At 41.6% G+C, this 16,725-nt stretch overlaps 1 protein-coding gene across 2 annotated transcripts in view; it reads left to right on the plus strand.

Moving 5' to 3' along the window:
- RASA2 (RAS p21 protein activator 2) overlaps positions 1–16,725 on the plus strand; it is a 70,186-nt gene that overhangs the window by 34,194 nt on the left and 19,267 nt on the right. The window contains exons 5-10 of one of the 2 annotated variants that reach the window (XM_069973934.1): positions 623–696; positions 2,686–2,769; positions 3,123–3,195; positions 3,420–3,496; positions 12,772–12,873; positions 16,138–16,294. In XM_069973934.1, coding sequence (XP_069830035.1) covers positions 623–696; positions 2,686–2,769; positions 3,123–3,195; positions 3,420–3,496; positions 12,772–12,873; positions 16,138–16,294 — 567 coding nt within the window. The remainder of the gene's footprint in view (positions 1–622; positions 697–2,685; positions 2,770–3,122; positions 3,196–3,419; positions 3,497–12,771; positions 12,874–16,137; positions 16,295–16,725) is intronic. The other variant, XM_069973935.1, reaches the window with a different exon arrangement.

Raw genomic sequence — 16,725 nt, forward strand, 5'->3', positions numbered from 1 at the left:
GGTAAGTGTGTGTGTGTATATGTATGTGTAAATAATAAATATATATATCTATATCTATATATATATATATATATATATATATATATATATATATATATATATATATATAATTTCATTTTATACATTCCTTGCCCAAACAACCCTCATCATTTTTAATGCATTTTACTTGACCATTACTAACTGAACGTGACCTAATGCTGCCATCCTAGTTAGCATGAACAGCAGAGTCATCCACGCAGCTTAAAATTAGTGTTTTTACTTTGGGTCGGGTTCATATGTTGCTCTTTAAATGTGGTTGTGTTTTATAGGAAAACTGGGGAAGGGTAATAAGGGTTATATTATTTTTATATATTTTTATTTTTTTACTTCACCCCATCCATGTGCTGCAGAAACCATTTGCAATGCAAAGGGTGGAAATCTGCAGCAAGATCAGCATGCAGTTTATTTCCGCCAGTGGAAAATGAGTGTGGTCGTAACCCAAATCTGTTCACATGAATGCCTCCTTCTCCCCCTCTCTGTAATGTTTTTACCATCATGTGTCCTTTCAGCGTGACTCATGAGCTGTGCAATTTCGGTGTTCTCTGCCTTACAGCAGCTAACATATAATTGTTCTGTCTCGCAGGGAAAAGTCCACCTGGAGCTGAAGCTAAATGAGCTGATTACAGACAATGGATCTGTGCAGCAGCTTATGGTACAGTAAGTATATCTGGGAGGAATTAGTCCATGTGCAATGAGCAATGCACGGTGGTCAGTATGACAAGCTCTGAAAAGCCACCAGGACACTTCCTTTTTTCCGTAACTCGCACAGAGAGGAAGCGTAGGCGGCTGTACAGAGGCTTTGAATAAATACAAATTACTGTTAACCTCTTCTGCCAGTCTGCCAGGGCTAAAGAATGCCATGTATTCACTGGCTTTATAAACCTTATGCAAACTCCAAAACCATCTCCTACATGACAGCCTCTCTACTGTCTATACATTCTCACACAGTACCGTGTACAATCTCACTAGCTTGCCTGGCTTCCTGCTTTTGACTAACCCCTTGACAGATAAAGTGTGAGTGGTAAAAGGCCTCCTAAGGTGCAGAGAGGGGTTTTATACATACACCCTACACCCGTATGCCCTCTCAGCCACACAGCTGAGACAAAGAGGGTCACGTAATATAGAAACAGTAATGACCCTCCTGCCACCCAGATTGGCACCTCTTTGGGGCAGTTAAGTGGGTGCAGTTATGTTCTGAATATATTAGATTTGAGAGAATATAAGACAGATGCCCCATTATTTCTGCTGTCTGTTCACACTGGCATTCAGAGCCTCCATCTGTTGCTTCATTGGCTGTTACATTTATTTTTGATTGCAATAGTAGAACAAATTGTCAGAACCTGTCGTTCTCAAAGCCTTAAAGGAAAAGGTAATCCACAATGAGTCTTTAAATGTTAAGGTCATTAAAAAAAAAAAAAAAAAAACATGGCAAAAGTTGATTGGTTAGGTCTGGATACAGAAACCTGCAGCGAGCACTAGGAAAAACAAGAAAAAGCACTTGATGCTCTCTGACATGTCAAGCTTTATCAGTATGACAGTAACACTTTAATGGCCCATAGACATTCTTCTCTGGATGATGACACTGAAGAGAGAGACTGAGCATGCTGGATTCTAACATGCTTTTCTGTTGTCAAAGTTGATAAGCTGCCACCAGGGGTGTCCTATTTCCCTTTCCCACATGAGGGTGGGGTTGGGACCCAAAAGTTATGTAGTGATATGGATAGATAAAATGTCACCTTTAGAGATGAGCGAACCTCGAGCAATGCTCGAGTTCATCAGAGCCAGAACTTTCGGCATTTTATTAGCGGGGGCTGCTGAAGTTGGATAAAGCCCTAAGGCTATGTGGAAAACATGGATATAGTCATTGGCTGTATCCATGTTTTCCAGACCACTTTAGAGCTTTATCCAAGTTCAGCAGCCGCCACGAATAAAATGCTGATCGTTCGGGTTTGGATGGACTCGAACCCGAATCCAGTTCGCTCATCTCTAGTCACCTTTATTGGCTGCACAATGTTCTGAGGAATATAATATTTAAATACACTTTTATTCATGTTTGTGTTTTTAATATTTTTATATTTTTATCTTTTGACTGTATTCATTCCCCCAACTTACCTCAGTTTGTGCGCCCCTTGTTCTTGTGTTTAAAAGGGTTGTCTGGGAAAAATTCATACTTAACCATGCTGTCGTGGCTGAGGAAGACTTGTAAGTCATGTATACTTGCCTGTCTTACCCCACCACAGCTACCAATTCCGGGGCTGCCCGCTCTGCACCGCTGCAAGCGTTTTGAAAACATCCAAAGACATGCTGCTTCCACCGGAAATGGCTGCTCAGCATAGAGTTGCAGTGACGCACAGCAGAGTAGATGACCTGGGAATCGGCAGCTGTGGCATAGTGAGACAGATAAGTATACATTACTATCATATCCACTGAAGCCCCGGCAGCATGGCTAGGTATACGTTCAGACAGCCCTGTTAAGCTTTTTGACTCCTGAAGTGTGTACTCTTTATTATTAATATAGGTTTATAACAAATGACTACTGGTTTATGGTACTAAATGTATGTGAAGACTGGACAGAAGGAACCTTTAGGGACTAGAGACAGATTGTTAATACCTAAACAATGTGAACTACTACTTCTTTATTTTCAGTATTGTAGAATGTGAGAGGCTACCTCTAGTAAATGGGCAAAGCTGCGACCCATACGCTTCTGTATCTCTTGTTGGCCCTTCTAGGTAAGTAACTTTCTGTGTATGACTTATCCTTTGTTATGTATCTATGCTGTAATAGGGGTCATGAATTTTACTACATTACAAGGATTTTGTAATAGGCAAGTGAGGAAAAAACATTATCCACTAACATATGAAAAGGCTCACTGTTTAGCCTATTTTCCTTCCTATTACAGTGATGTTTGTTTGTGATAGAGCTAGATTGAGCGTGAGAAAATGCCTAGTAAAATATAAATAGGTCATAAATTATAACATACCAAGAAAATGCTAAATTGTACCATCTTAGATCTTTTTAATTTTTTAGGGTAATTGAGTTTGTATCTTGATGTGCTATGTGATGCCTTGTATTTGTGTTTCAGAAATGACCAAAAGAAAACTAAAGTGAAGAAAAAAACAAGTAATCCTCAGTTTAATGAGAAATTCTACTTTGAGGTAAATAAAGGTGGAAGTTTTTTTTATCTTTGGTTCACGGTTTACAAGACCTTTTTCTTTTATAACATTTGACTTGTTGCTGCCAATTTGTATCGCACATAAATGAAAGAAACCCTTCCAAAATACATAACTTTTAAGTTAAAGGGTTATGTGCACATTCAGTTTTTTGGTCTGTGTATCTTCTGTGTCCTGTGTATACTAATATAACAGAATGGTATTTGTAGGTAACAAGGTCAAGCAGCTACACAAAGAAGTCTCAGTTTCAAGTAGAGGAAGAAGATATTGAAAAACTTGAAGTAAGGTTTGTAGTCCTCCTTTTCTTTTTTCTTACAGCAAGTCATGCTAAGGAATCTCATGGCAGTCTAGCCATGTAAATTCCTGTAGGCTTCTTATGTGTTTAGTTACTGAATATAGAAATAGTAATGTCCCTCCTGCCATGGATGATGAGTAGAGATGAGCTCAACTCCAGCATGTTGAAGCCGGATTGGTCAACTTTTGATTACCGGTGACTGAAGAAGTTGGACCGGCTCAGAACACTGGAGGCAGGCCTGCGGTCACCCAGTGTGGCGAAACACCTTCCTCTCTCTGACATGGTTCCATTAGAATCAATGGAGCTGCGTCACAGAGGGGAGGAGATGTGGTCACACTGGGGGGCTGCAGGCCTTCCCCCACTGCTCTGAGCTGGGCCAGTGCTCTGGAGAAGACCAGCGCTGAGTGCAGGAACTAGGCAGCATTTAAAAAAAAAAAAAACTGCCACCAAGATCCCTGTGCCAAGTGGCTAACGTAAAAAAGAAGGATGTTCCTGATGGTACATTCACTTTAAGCAAGCTGGAGTCGTGCTCATCGCTAATGATCATTAGTTGTCAGTAACTTAAAGAATTTTTTTTTTCTCTTTGAAATGTCAATTTTTTTTTTTTTTAAATAAAAAAATAAATTATAACATGACAATTATAATAATGTGAGAAGTGGTGGCATTTGTATATGGAATGTGGATACCAAATGAGAAGAGCTGTGGGTCTTTATTATAATTATAATTATGGAGATTCTTGTAAGTAGCTGAATGTTCCAAGCACAACTTGTTTGTAGTTTCCCCATAAGATGTGTTGAAAGTAAAATTCCATGTAAAAAGACTGAAAATATATTTTTTGGGCCAAAACTATGAAAACAAATGGTGTATAGTTCCTATTTACCATAATGACAATGTTCCAAAGATCTCCTGCTGTCCTCTTCTGGTGTCACAGCTGATGTCAGTGCTGGCCTTGACCACTGAGCTGGACTGTCATTAAACCATGTGAGAATTTGTATAGAAAATATCATCTGTCTACAATTACTGTTGTCAGATTGAGTGTATTCTATGGTGATTGCCAGGTGCACGATACATGCACAGACGGCGATCGAGGAGCAGCGGATGGGGCTGCCCGAACAATCCTTAGGTTGTTTAGGTTGCCCTTTGAAGTCAGCACCGTTGATATCATGATCATGCTCTTTCAATATGTTGAAAGACCATGATCAGCTGACATCGTGCATGTCGACCGATCGTGGCCTTTTAACGTCCTCTGTTACACAAAAAAAATTTGACCTAGTAAGGCCGATAATCATTTTTGTGTAATAAGACTTGGTCATCTTGTTTCTAGCCAGCACAAGCTTCAGTTGTAATCTAGAAACTACAGGTTGATTTGGTAATTTTTTTTATTTTTTTTATTGTTTTTATTTACTAAAGGGAGAGTTCACATGCAGCTGGGATGACATGAATACTTATAGAATAAATCGAATTTATGTGAAAGTAGCCTAACTGCATATACATTGGATATACAATTAAAGTGGGATTGGTGAAGAAGATACAGCTTGGTACTCCACTGATATTTCCCCACTGGCAAACTTGAGTGCATGTTTCCATCACAGTAGTGCCTGCCAATGTTTAAAGAGGAACTTTAATCATTGGTCTGGAACTTTAATCACAGTCCGGTAAGACTGGAGCATCGGGGCACCATTAAAAACACTGACCCACCCCTATAGCACTGGTTCGCCCCCTGACCGTCCCGTCCCTTCTAGTGATAATCAATAAAGGGGGTGGCCGGATTGTCCCTATGGGGGGTCTTAACAGTCTTTCCGGACCAAGGAGTAAATGACTAAGTGCATGGCAACAGCACAGAGGATTAAGGTAAGAGCCATAGCTTCATCCTCATTGTCTCCTGCGCAATAGGGGGCTATCATTAAGTTGGATTTGTCTAACATGCTGATAGTTCCCCTTTAAATGTCTTCCATAGACTGAGCAACGTTATATAAGCAGCCACCCTAAGGCTGGGGATCAAACACACCTAGCTGTCAGATCCCCACCACTTTTGAGTTTAGTCATAAAACCCCTTTAATTCACAAGACTATCCTACAATTACTTTTAGGTATCTACATACATCATATAACATGTTTGTGCTAACATATCTTCAGATTTCTATGTTTAGATGTCCTATTATGTTTTTTGTTTTGTGAATTGCTGGCTTCTTACCTTCAATCTTTTTGTCCCTATTACAGTCAAGTCATGTGATGGTAAGCAGCATGTGTCTGCAGTTTTCTTGTGTGTCTCTACCTTAACAGTAGTTTTAGATCTCTGCAGTATATTTAAAGTGTTACTTAGTATCCCTGTCATTTGCAAAAACCTTTGACAGCGCTCGAGGTCTGGGTATTTAGACCTCCACCGATCTCTAAAATGAACCCTGCAGGAGATGAGTTAATAGACTAATGGAGCCAGTCTCCTGCAGTGATGGGGACAAGTGCTGACCTCGACTGATCAAAACTTTTGCACTGTGACATGTCAGACATTTTTGCAAATGACAGGGACAGTAGAAAAAAGGCAGCTGCGTGACTCTATAGGTCCCATTAAAGTTACTTAAAACGGTATAGTTGAAGCCAAACCTATGTGGATGTATGCTTGGAGTGTAGATGTAACTTTTTAATACAGTTATGAAAAGTGCAGTCGGGTATCCCAGATATCCTGATATATATCTCTTCCATAGCATATGCTAAAAGGACATCTTGTTGGCATATGCATGCTGTTTAAACTTTGGGCACAGCATATAGGGTGAGCATTCACATGTAAAATAAACTTAAAGGGGATATCTGGGGGAAAAAAAATGTACAAGTTATCAGAGTGACATGCACTCACTTGCCACCAATCTCAGTGTCCTGAGTTTCCTGTTCTCTATCCACACACACATGGAAATCCACTCAGCCAGTCACTGGCCGCAGTAAGCAGCTCCAGCCAATGTTTGGGTCCATGAACATTTGAGATGGATAACAGGAAGCCCTGAACAGAATGGACACCAATGAGGAGATTGGCAGCTGGTGACTACATGGCTTTATATGAATCCTGAACACTTCTAAATCTAACTATGTTTGTCTAGTCAACCCCTTTAAATTAAACACATCACATTCAAAATTCAGTCCAGTCTACAGGCAGCAGTATTAGAGCAGGAAGAGCTGAGCAGATAAATATGTAGTTTTATGGGTAAAGTTCCAGAATATATTGTTATATTATTCATGTAAATCTTTGCTCATTCTGGGCTAAAGCTTCTATTCCACGGGCTGACTGAGAAGAGCAAACCAAAATATTAGCGCTCGTTTGCTCATCATTCCCCGCTCTGTGCCGCCACTATTCCACGCAGCAGCAGCGAGCGGGTGAGTCCGGGGCGGGCTGCCCGATTGATCGCTAGATCGTCCGTGCAGCCCATAGCCTACAGCAGCGGTCTGCTGCTGCCGCTTCTGTTCCACAGAGCGACTGCAGCAGATTGTTGCTGTATGAGTCATTTGTCTTTGAACATGTTTGAAAGACAAACGATGCAACGATCAGCCGACGGTCTTTGCCTTCTATTCCACGGGACGATTATCAGCCGTAATGGCCGATATCAGCTGAATATGGCCGATAATCGTTCTGTGGAATAGGGCCTTAAAGGGGTAGTGCACCAAAAAATATTTTCCTTCACATCAACTGCTGCCATGAAGTGCCAGAGATTTGTAATTTACTTCTATTAAAAAATCTCAAGCCTTCCAGTACTTATCAGCTGCTGTATGCCCAGCAGGAAGTGGTATTATTTCCAGTCTGGAGAGCAGGAGAGGTTTTCTATGGGGATTTGCTCCTTCTCTGGACAGTTCCTGACATGGACAGAGGAGGCAACAGAGAGCACTGTATCAGACAGGAAAGAAAACACCACTTCCTGCTGGACACACAGCAGCTGATAAGTACTGGAAGGCTTGAGATTTTTTAATAGAAGTAAATTACAAATCTCTGGCACTTCATGGCAGCAGTTGATTTGAAAGAAAATTTTTTTTTGTGCACCACCCCTTTAAGTAGTCGAATGGGTGGTCCTACTCTGTGATTTACAGCTATCTGTCTTTAAAGGGTATGTGACATCAGAAAATGACCTATTCTTTAAATCAAGTTATGTGTCTAGATAACAGAGGTACACATGATAGCTGTTGCCCACACCTCGGCCTCCCTTCCTGTGGAATGAGCCCACAGAGCATGCTCATTGTGTCCCATACAAAGAATAGGATCTGAAGATGTTCATTGTGTTTATATCTATGAGGCTTGCCATAAAGAATGTCACTAAATGGTGTTATAAAAGGCCCAGGCAAGATGGCAGCCCCATAATATTCTATTACAAATGACATTTTTCAAGACTTTAAAGGGGTTATCCAGCGCTACAAAAACATGGCCACTTTCCCCCTACTGTTGTCTCCAGTTTGGGTGGGGTTTTGAAACTCTGTTCCATTGAAGTAAATGGAGCTTAATTGCAAACTGCACCTGAACTGGAGACAACAGTAGGGGGACAAGTGGCCATGTTTTTGTAGCGCTGGATAACCCCTTTAATAATAAAATTTAACTTTTTTTCCCATAATCTGTTTCTTTTGTCTGATTCATGTGAATGCAAAGCTAAAGGTCCTATTCCACGGAACGATTATCGTTCATAAACTCGCTCCAACGACCGCTCGTTAACAATCACTAAACAATTTTTTTACATGGTCGTTTAAAACCATACGACACACCTATTTTTTAAAAAACCTTTTTACGAACGACTGAAAGATTTCTAATTTTACGAACTGATTAGTGAATTATCTTTCAAAGACCAACCGTTTTTTCTTCGACATGCTGAAAACTATTTTGAACGTCAATATAACGATTTCGCCTTTGTCGTTCGCTCGTTTACACCAATTCCACGAAGTGATTATCGTTAACGACCGGTCGTTGGAGGGAGTTTATGAACGATAATCGTTCCGTGGAATAGAGCCTTAATACTTTTTTTAACCTCTTCACATAGAGATATGTCAGTCACAAAGTAGGACCGCCCACTTGACTAGTTAGCCTAGAAAGAACAAAAATTTCCAAGAATAAATGACAGACAGGAATGAGTGATTCAGAATAATAATCTGTCTGTCTATCTCTGCTCAACATCTCCTTCTGTCTCCATGAATGGACTGCGTTTTCAAAATGACAGCTTTCCTTTTAAAATCTATAGACAGCAAAGGCTGAAGCTTGTTCGTTCTTGCAGTTCCAATTTAACCCTGCACAGTTAATGCATGTGTATTAAGCCTGTATATTTTTGCCATTTTTTTTTTTTTGTACTTCTGCCAAGCAGAGCTTCATACACATATCCTCCAAAGCCTGCGTTCCTGTTTGTTGGGGTATTTGAATACCCGGCAGATAACTGATAAGACTGTTTTGACTGAATATTATTGCCAGTCAGTTGTCTGTGTGGAAACTGCTTTGTAATCTGATCATCTGCGCTTGACAGGCCCCACTTCTTCTATTGAGCAACTTCTTTTCTGAGGGATGCGTGGGTGCTTGTCACATGCAGCCTTTGTTTTACATGCTAATTTACACCGAAGCCGATCCTGGCAGTAGATTGCTTTGCTTCATTAGCAGTACCTTGCAGTGCACAATTTCCTGTGTGCATTACTCATCAGTTTATTATGTATACTGGGATGTATTATTTTTACATGTAATTTCCTATTTATAGAGTGCTATGATTTGTATGTAAATATATATGTGTGTGTGTGTGTGTGTGTGTATGTATACACCTCCATTCATGGTAAGTGGGAAAACTTGCAAAATTGGCAAAGTCTTTTACTTTTATTGTAGGTACACTTCAACCTTGAGAGAGAAAATCTGTGTAAAAAAAACCCCAGAAAATCACTTTTTTATTTAAATTTTTCCGTTTTGCATTTTATTGCATAAAATATGTTCAGTGGTGCCTTGGATTATGAGCATAATTTATTCCGGGACCGTGCTTGTAATCTAAATCACTCTTAAACCTAAGTAAATTTTCCCATAAGAAATAATTGAAATGCCGACAATTGTTTTTTTTTTGTTGTTGTCCTGAATAACATGTAAAACAAATATAGAATATGTTACTGTACAGTATATCAATCAGCAGGTGAAGTATAATGTATAGTAAGGGCATAAACCTGAAAAAAAGCAGCATTTTGTAGATACAGGATGGAGCTGCAGATCCCTATGCAGTAGCGTAGTACAACAGGCTAGAATAGAGGGGCTGCTGTCACAGGTCTGTGTGGTCACATGACAGCAATGGGAAAGAGGGGGAGGTGTTCAGCATGGACCAATCAGGAAGTGAGAATCACAGATCTGTGCAGGACGACAGTGACAGAAACTCTTCTATACAACATTGTGAATGGCTGAGTGTAAGTGCAGGCACATTATAGTAGCAATGCGTGTAGCTGAGTTTGATTGCAGGCACATTATAGCAGGAATAGAGAGGCTAGGAAGCACAAAGGCTTAAAGAGACTGCAAAGAAGAATTAAGGAATGAGCAGGGCTGATGTGGGCATAGTATAGCAACACTCTGTCTGGAGAGGGGTGGGGGGTGAGAGATTTCCTCCACAGTCCTGTCCCTTGATGCAAGCCCCAGCCTGAAGTGGATCTGCTATGATTTGAAAAGTGAGGGACCACGCTATGCAGACCATGCTCCTCCCCCAAGCCCCCTTCCACCCAGTAGAGGAGGCTCTTAAACCAGGGGTGGGGGAGACGGGTGGGACCCCACTTCCTGGTCCGATACAGATGGCATAACAGGTATACTCCTATGTGTGCAATTTTCTTACTTTTATGTATGTTATTCCCTCTCCATTTTCCTGGGAAGGCTAACTGTGATTGTGTTTAACACCTGTTACACTTTGTTGTTACTCTGCATAATCTGGGTGTGTGTCCCTGCATACATCTTCTGTTTGCTGAAAATGTGGTTTTGTTAAATAAAGAATTTATAAAAAAACAAAAAACTGGTACGGAACCTTTTACCTGTAGAGGGTCATTCTGCCATAAAATTATTTGAGGGCCGCACACTGTGCGCGGCAGTTAGTAGCGTGGGTTGGCAGCACCTGGGGCAAGGCAAAGTATGGGTCCCCTTATGCCCCTGCCATTGTAGTTAACCCTCTGTGATGCAGTACCTAATGTGAATCTTTAGTGATGCCCAGTAGCCAGAGTTAACCCTTATTTATGCCCCTGATAGTCCTACTTAACCCCCAGTGATGCCCCTGGCAGCTGATGTTAACCCCCAGTGATGCCCCTGGCAGCTGATGTTAACCCCCAGTGATGCCCTTGGCAGCTGATGTTAACCCCCAGTGATGCCCCTGGTAGCTGATGTTAACCCCCAGTGATGCCCCTGGTAGTCCAGTTAACCCCCCAGTAATGTCCTTGGTAGTCAAGTTCCCCATCCCTGTCTTAAACCAAGTTACAATATTGAAAAACTGTAAACTCTTCTTGCAAAGCGCTCTCAATCCAAGTTACTGATTCAATAAAAAACTGAATTTTATATTTCGTCCAGAACCTTTGTTTGCAATTACAGAGGTCAAAAATGTCCTGTAGTTCTTGAACAAATGCAGACACAATGCAGCAGGCATTGTGTCCCACACTTCCATACAGATCTTCTCAAGATCTTTCAGGTTTTAGGGATAACATTAAGTTTCAGCTCCTTCCAAGGATTTTCAATTGGGTTCAAGTCTTGAGACTGGCTAGGCTACTCCAGGACCTTGCAAAACACAATTACTGAGCTCAGCATAAGTGTGCGTTCACACGTACAGGATCCGGTACGTGTGAACGTACCCTAAACAATAATCAATGAAGTGCTTGTTCAAGAGTTTCCATTGATACATTGTCCCCTAACAAATTTTGAATATGCAAAAAGAGGGTCTGTGGAGCCTCAGTCACGAGTCTCAAAACAAAGGTATAGCCAGATATGACTTCAGGGGAGGAAACCCAGTGCTAAGGGGTGCCTCCTAGTGTGGAGATCACCAAACCACCCTGATATGTAGCCCCTTAAAGGGGTATTCCAGGAAAATTTAATATTTTTCAATATCCACAGGATAGGGGGAAAGTAGTAGATAGCGGAGGGGCCGGCCTCTGTAACCCCCTACCTCTCGGTATTGGGCCTGCAGCTCTGGTCATTTCTATGGAGCTGATGGAAAGAGACAAGTATGCTGGAAAAGCCATTGTGGAAAAACATGTATGATGTTACCATCCCCATGCTTCACAGTTGGGACTGTGTTCCTAGGGTTGTACTTATCCTTCTTTCTACACCGCGAGTGAAGTTGATACCAAAAAGTTCTATTTTTGGTCTGATCTGACCACATGACCTCCTCCCATGCCTCCTGTGGATCATCAGAATGGTCATTGGCAAACTTCAAATGAGCCTGGACACACAGTGGAACCTTGCATGCCCTGCAGGATTTTAATAGTAGTATGTTACCAATGGTAATCTATGAGACTGTGGGCCCAGCTCTCATCAGGTCATTAACCAGGTCCTCCAGTGTAGTTCTAGGCAGGTTTCGGAACTCTTTAGAATCTTCCTTACCTTATAATTGCGTCAGTTGTTGCCTTCTCGGCAAGCTGCTTGCCTATTGTCCGGTTATAGGGCCTGGCAATACAAAGAATTTCCAGCAGCGGCCAGCACCTGCGCAGTGCACTTTTAAATCCAAGGCCAGTACATAGTGCTTCACTGCACATTCACTGCTGGGTCCTGCGTTACTGCCGGATTACAAACCAGCTCCAGCGGCATCTGCTACATGTGCAGTGAACCAAGGTGTGCCGGCCTTGGTTTCATCTGTGTAGTGTGCTGGATGCTGCTGGACCTGGCTTGTTATGCAATGGGATCTCTTAACAGATGGGGCAAGCTACATTATAACTTTATTTTGTTTATGCTACAGACACTATGGTGAGGGGTTAGGGATGGTAGACTTGATGACCAGTTTCCTATTCGTAATGTAATGGATAATTGATTAAAGAGAAAACTGGAAACAGTGGCAATGAAAAGCCATATTGCTGTTTATTTATTAACCTTTTTCTTTTCTTGTAACTAAAATGTTATTTATTGTATTGTAAACTTTGAAAAAGTGAAAGAAATAAAGAATTATAAAAAAAAATCCCTATTACCACGGAAAATGAAATGAAGCAAGGGAGTACTTTATAAACTCAGTGTTACGTGTGAGTGTCTAACAATGCATTGCAACCTAATGCCTCCCTAACGTTACTTTAGAACTTTTGTCTTTTATTGTAATGTACCCATTACTTTTCCAGGGTTGACCTGTGGAACAATGGTAATCTTGCTCAGGACGTGTTTCTTGGAGAGATAAGAATCCCAGTGAGAGTACTGAGGAATGACTCGTTCCATCAGGCATGGTAATTATCAATTATCATCCAGTTTATGCCACTGCTTGGTACCAACTTTTAAAGCAACCCCCCCTTTCATGTAATGACCTAAAGCTTCACCGTTTGCTGCTCAATACAACTTGTTGCAGAAGAGGGGTTATTTGACTTTGGGTCCTATTACACAGGACGATAATCTGCCGAATCGGCCCTATCCATTCAATTATCATTCCGTGTAATAAACACTGCAATCAGCCAATGACAACGATCATTGGCTGATTGTTATTATAGTTTTGGATCCATAATTGTCGGCGGGCCGAATGCGCATCATTTCGTGTAATAGTGGTGCACGGCTGACGATTTCCAAACTCTATACATTACCTATCCATGCTGCAGGGCTCCTCTTGTGCTCTGCTTCTCCCCGGTCCCGCACGCTGCAGCTTCAGAGCGGCCTGTCAGCTCAGACAGGCCGCTCTGAAGTTCCAGCGTGCAGGACCCGGGGAGAAGAAGATCGCAAGAGGAGCCCTGCAGCATGGATAGGTAATGTATAGAGTTTAAGCAAGGGCTGTAAGGACATCGGTAACGATGTCCATGCAGCTCTTGTCAAACGATTATTGGTCTGTCTAATAGGCCCAGTAAGCGAGCGCAGATCGGCGCTCTTTTACAGTTATTATCGGGCCCCCTTCGGCCCGTGTAATAGTACTCTTACAGTATAGCCCATCTCCTTCAATTAGTGGAATCAAGGAACAAGCAATGGATTGAAAAAACAGTGAATAAGTGAAGCATTTGTTCATTTTAGCCCCTCACAATAATTGGGAACACCAATTGGCTTGCTCAGCGCTTGTATCGGGGAGAAATGTTTGGACAGAAATTGATAAGATAGACTGTGAATTTTATTTTTTTCTCTGGGCCTTAAAGTGACACTGTCACCTGCTTTTTTGCATTCTGCATTCTCTGACTGTAAAGGGTAAATTTAACAGTTTTCATACCTTATTTTATATCGTACGTCATGGTGTTTGTTCCAATAAAAAGTGATCTTTTATCAACTGCAGATGGTGCCACCTGGGCGGGGCTTCTTGGCCAAAGTGCCACTTAGCCCCACCCATAACTGTGCCATACCAATCCCCCCAAGGAAGTAATCTCTGTCTAGGCCCCACACCCTCTACGACCATTGGAACAGGCCAGCCTAAAGGTCTAGGCCCCACCCCCTCTAGGTCAGCCCATACCAATGGCTGCGGAGGGGGCCTATGTGGCAAAGACCTACTCTGGTGATGTGCGCAAGGGTAAGTGGTGCTGGACCTGTGGAGCCTCACCCAGGTAGAACAATCTGCAGATGATAAAAGGTCACTTTGTACTGAAATAAGCACCATGACATATGATATAAAATAAGGTATGAAAAGTGCAAAATTTACCCTTTACACCTGTGTAGAAAAGTCATAATGCAAAAAGGGGGTCACAGTGTGACTTTAACCTCTTAAGGACGCATGACGTACCGGTACGTCATGCGCGCGTAAGAGGTGTTCAGAGCAGGGCTGCGCGGCGACCCCGCTCTGAACCGCCGCGGTCCCGGGCGCCGCTTGTTGCCCGGGGGTATTAGCGGGCACGGTCCGATCGCCGTGCCCGCTAATATCAAACATGACAGCTGCATCGGATTACCGGATGCAGCACTTCCCTGGTGTCTAGTGGAGGAGATCAGTTACTGCTGCCGGCCGGGGAGTGCTCCAAGATGGCGCCGTCCTCTGCTCGGCACTCGTATTGTTTTCGGCTGCAGCAGCCGAAAGCAAACGAGTGCCTATCTCATTGATCTTTGCTGTATAAGTATACAGCAAAGATCTCAATGAGAGATCAAAGTTTATATACTAGAAGTCCCCCAGGGGGGCTTCTAGTGTATGTGTAAAAAAAAAAAAAAAAAAAAAAAAAAAAAAGGATTGTTATTAGTAAAAAGCCCCCTCCCTTTTCCCAGGTTTAAAATAAAAGTAAATAAATAAACATGTTTGCTATCGCCACGTGCATAATCGCCCGAACTAGTAATTAATCACATTCCTGATCTCGCACGGTAAACGGCGTCAGCGCAAAAAAATCCCAAAGTGCAAAATTGTGCATTTTTGGTTGCATCAAATCCTGAAAAAATTTTATAAAAAGCGATCAAAAAGTCGTATATGCGCAATCAAGGTACCGATAGAAAGAACACATCATGGCGCAAAAAATGACACCTGACACAGCCCCATAGACCAAAGGATAAAAGCGCTATAAGCCTGGGAATGGAGCGATTTTAAGGGACATATATTTGTTAACAATGGCTTGAATTTTTTACAGGCCATCAGATACAATAAAAGTTATACATGTTACATATCGTTTTAATCGCAACGACTTGAGGAACATGCACAACAAGTCAGTTTTACCCCAGGGCGAAAGGCGTAAATACACCATCCCCCCAAACAAAAGAAATGCGTTTTATTTATTTTTTTTCAATTTCACCACACTTTGATTATTTTTTTCTGGTTTCGCAGTGTACTTTATGCAAAAATTCAGCCTGTCATTGCAAAGTACAATTAGTGACGCGAAAAATAAGGGCTCATGTGGGTTTCTAGGTGGAAAAATGCAAGTGCTATGGCCTTTTAAACACAAGGAGGAAAAACCGAAAATGCAAAAACGAAAATTGACCCCTTCCTTAAAGGGTTAAAGAATTTATTTCTCACGACTAATCGATTATTCTCAGCTTTAACAACCATATAGCACAGAGACAATTATGTATTTTTTTTTCTAAACTGAAACAGATTAAATGTTGCAAAGGTGAGAGGTGAGAGGTGAGACTGTTAGGGCCCTATTACACAGGACGATTATCGTGCGAAAAATCATTATATCGTTTGAATTTAAACGATAATCGTTCTGTGCAGTTGCAGGCAACGATCGAAAAAATTGTGTGTTGATCGTTGATTTAGATCTGAACCTAAAATTGTTAATCATTTGCTGTATTTCCACATTTGCTCGCTTAAGTTCCGCATTTGTTCACTAATCGTTCAGTGTAATTGCACATTGTTCATTGTTTTGCTGGGATCAGATGGAGTAAACGTTCATAGTAACGTTCGCAATAATGATCGGAACGAACGACTGTTCTGTGTAATATGGTGAGTGATTTCAGGTTAACGACAAACAATCTCGTTTGCAATCGTTTATTGTTAGTCGTTAATCTTTAAAAATCGCTCAGTGTAATAGGATCCTTAGATGACAAGTGCTCCCTTCCACAGTCATGTTAAGCTCACAGACTTCATCACTGCTTTTGTTTTCATTTTGCAGGTACCTGCTGCAGCCTAAAGACAATGGAAGCAAATCCTCTAAGTATGATGACCTGGGGTCGCTGAGGCTGAGCATCTGTTATACAGAAGACTATGTGCTGCCTTCAGAATTCTACAACCAACTTAAAACCCTGATAGTAAAATCTCCTGACATTCAGGTAGATCCATGGACCTGTTACCTATTTACACTGCTGACATTTTCCAAAACAAAACAAAACTGTGTTAGTACTAACTATGTAAAAGCTCTGTGAATGTGGTTATGTTCATACCAGCATCATTAATGAAACCATGACGGCAATTGTAATATAGATCCATATGGGCTCTGATACATAATGGAAGGGCTGTCAAACTTGCAGCTTTCCAGTTGTTGCAAAAGTACAATGCCTATCATGCATGGATAGCCAAAACATTAGCTGTCCAACTATGATGGGTATTGTAGTTTAGCAAAAACTAGAGGGCCGCATTTTGACACCTGTACGTTGTAGGGTCTATGAAGTTTCCATGGGTTAGCAATTCAAAACTTGAAAAGCAGGGGAAAAGAAAAACCCAGAGCCTTAGGGCCCTATTCCACCGGACGATTATAGTTTGC

This window comes from Dendropsophus ebraccatus, chromosome 6, assembly GCF_027789765.1.
Source record: "Dendropsophus ebraccatus isolate aDenEbr1 chromosome 6, aDenEbr1.pat, whole genome shotgun sequence".
Lineage (NCBI taxonomy): Eukaryota > Metazoa > Chordata > Amphibia > Anura > Hylidae > Dendropsophus > Dendropsophus ebraccatus.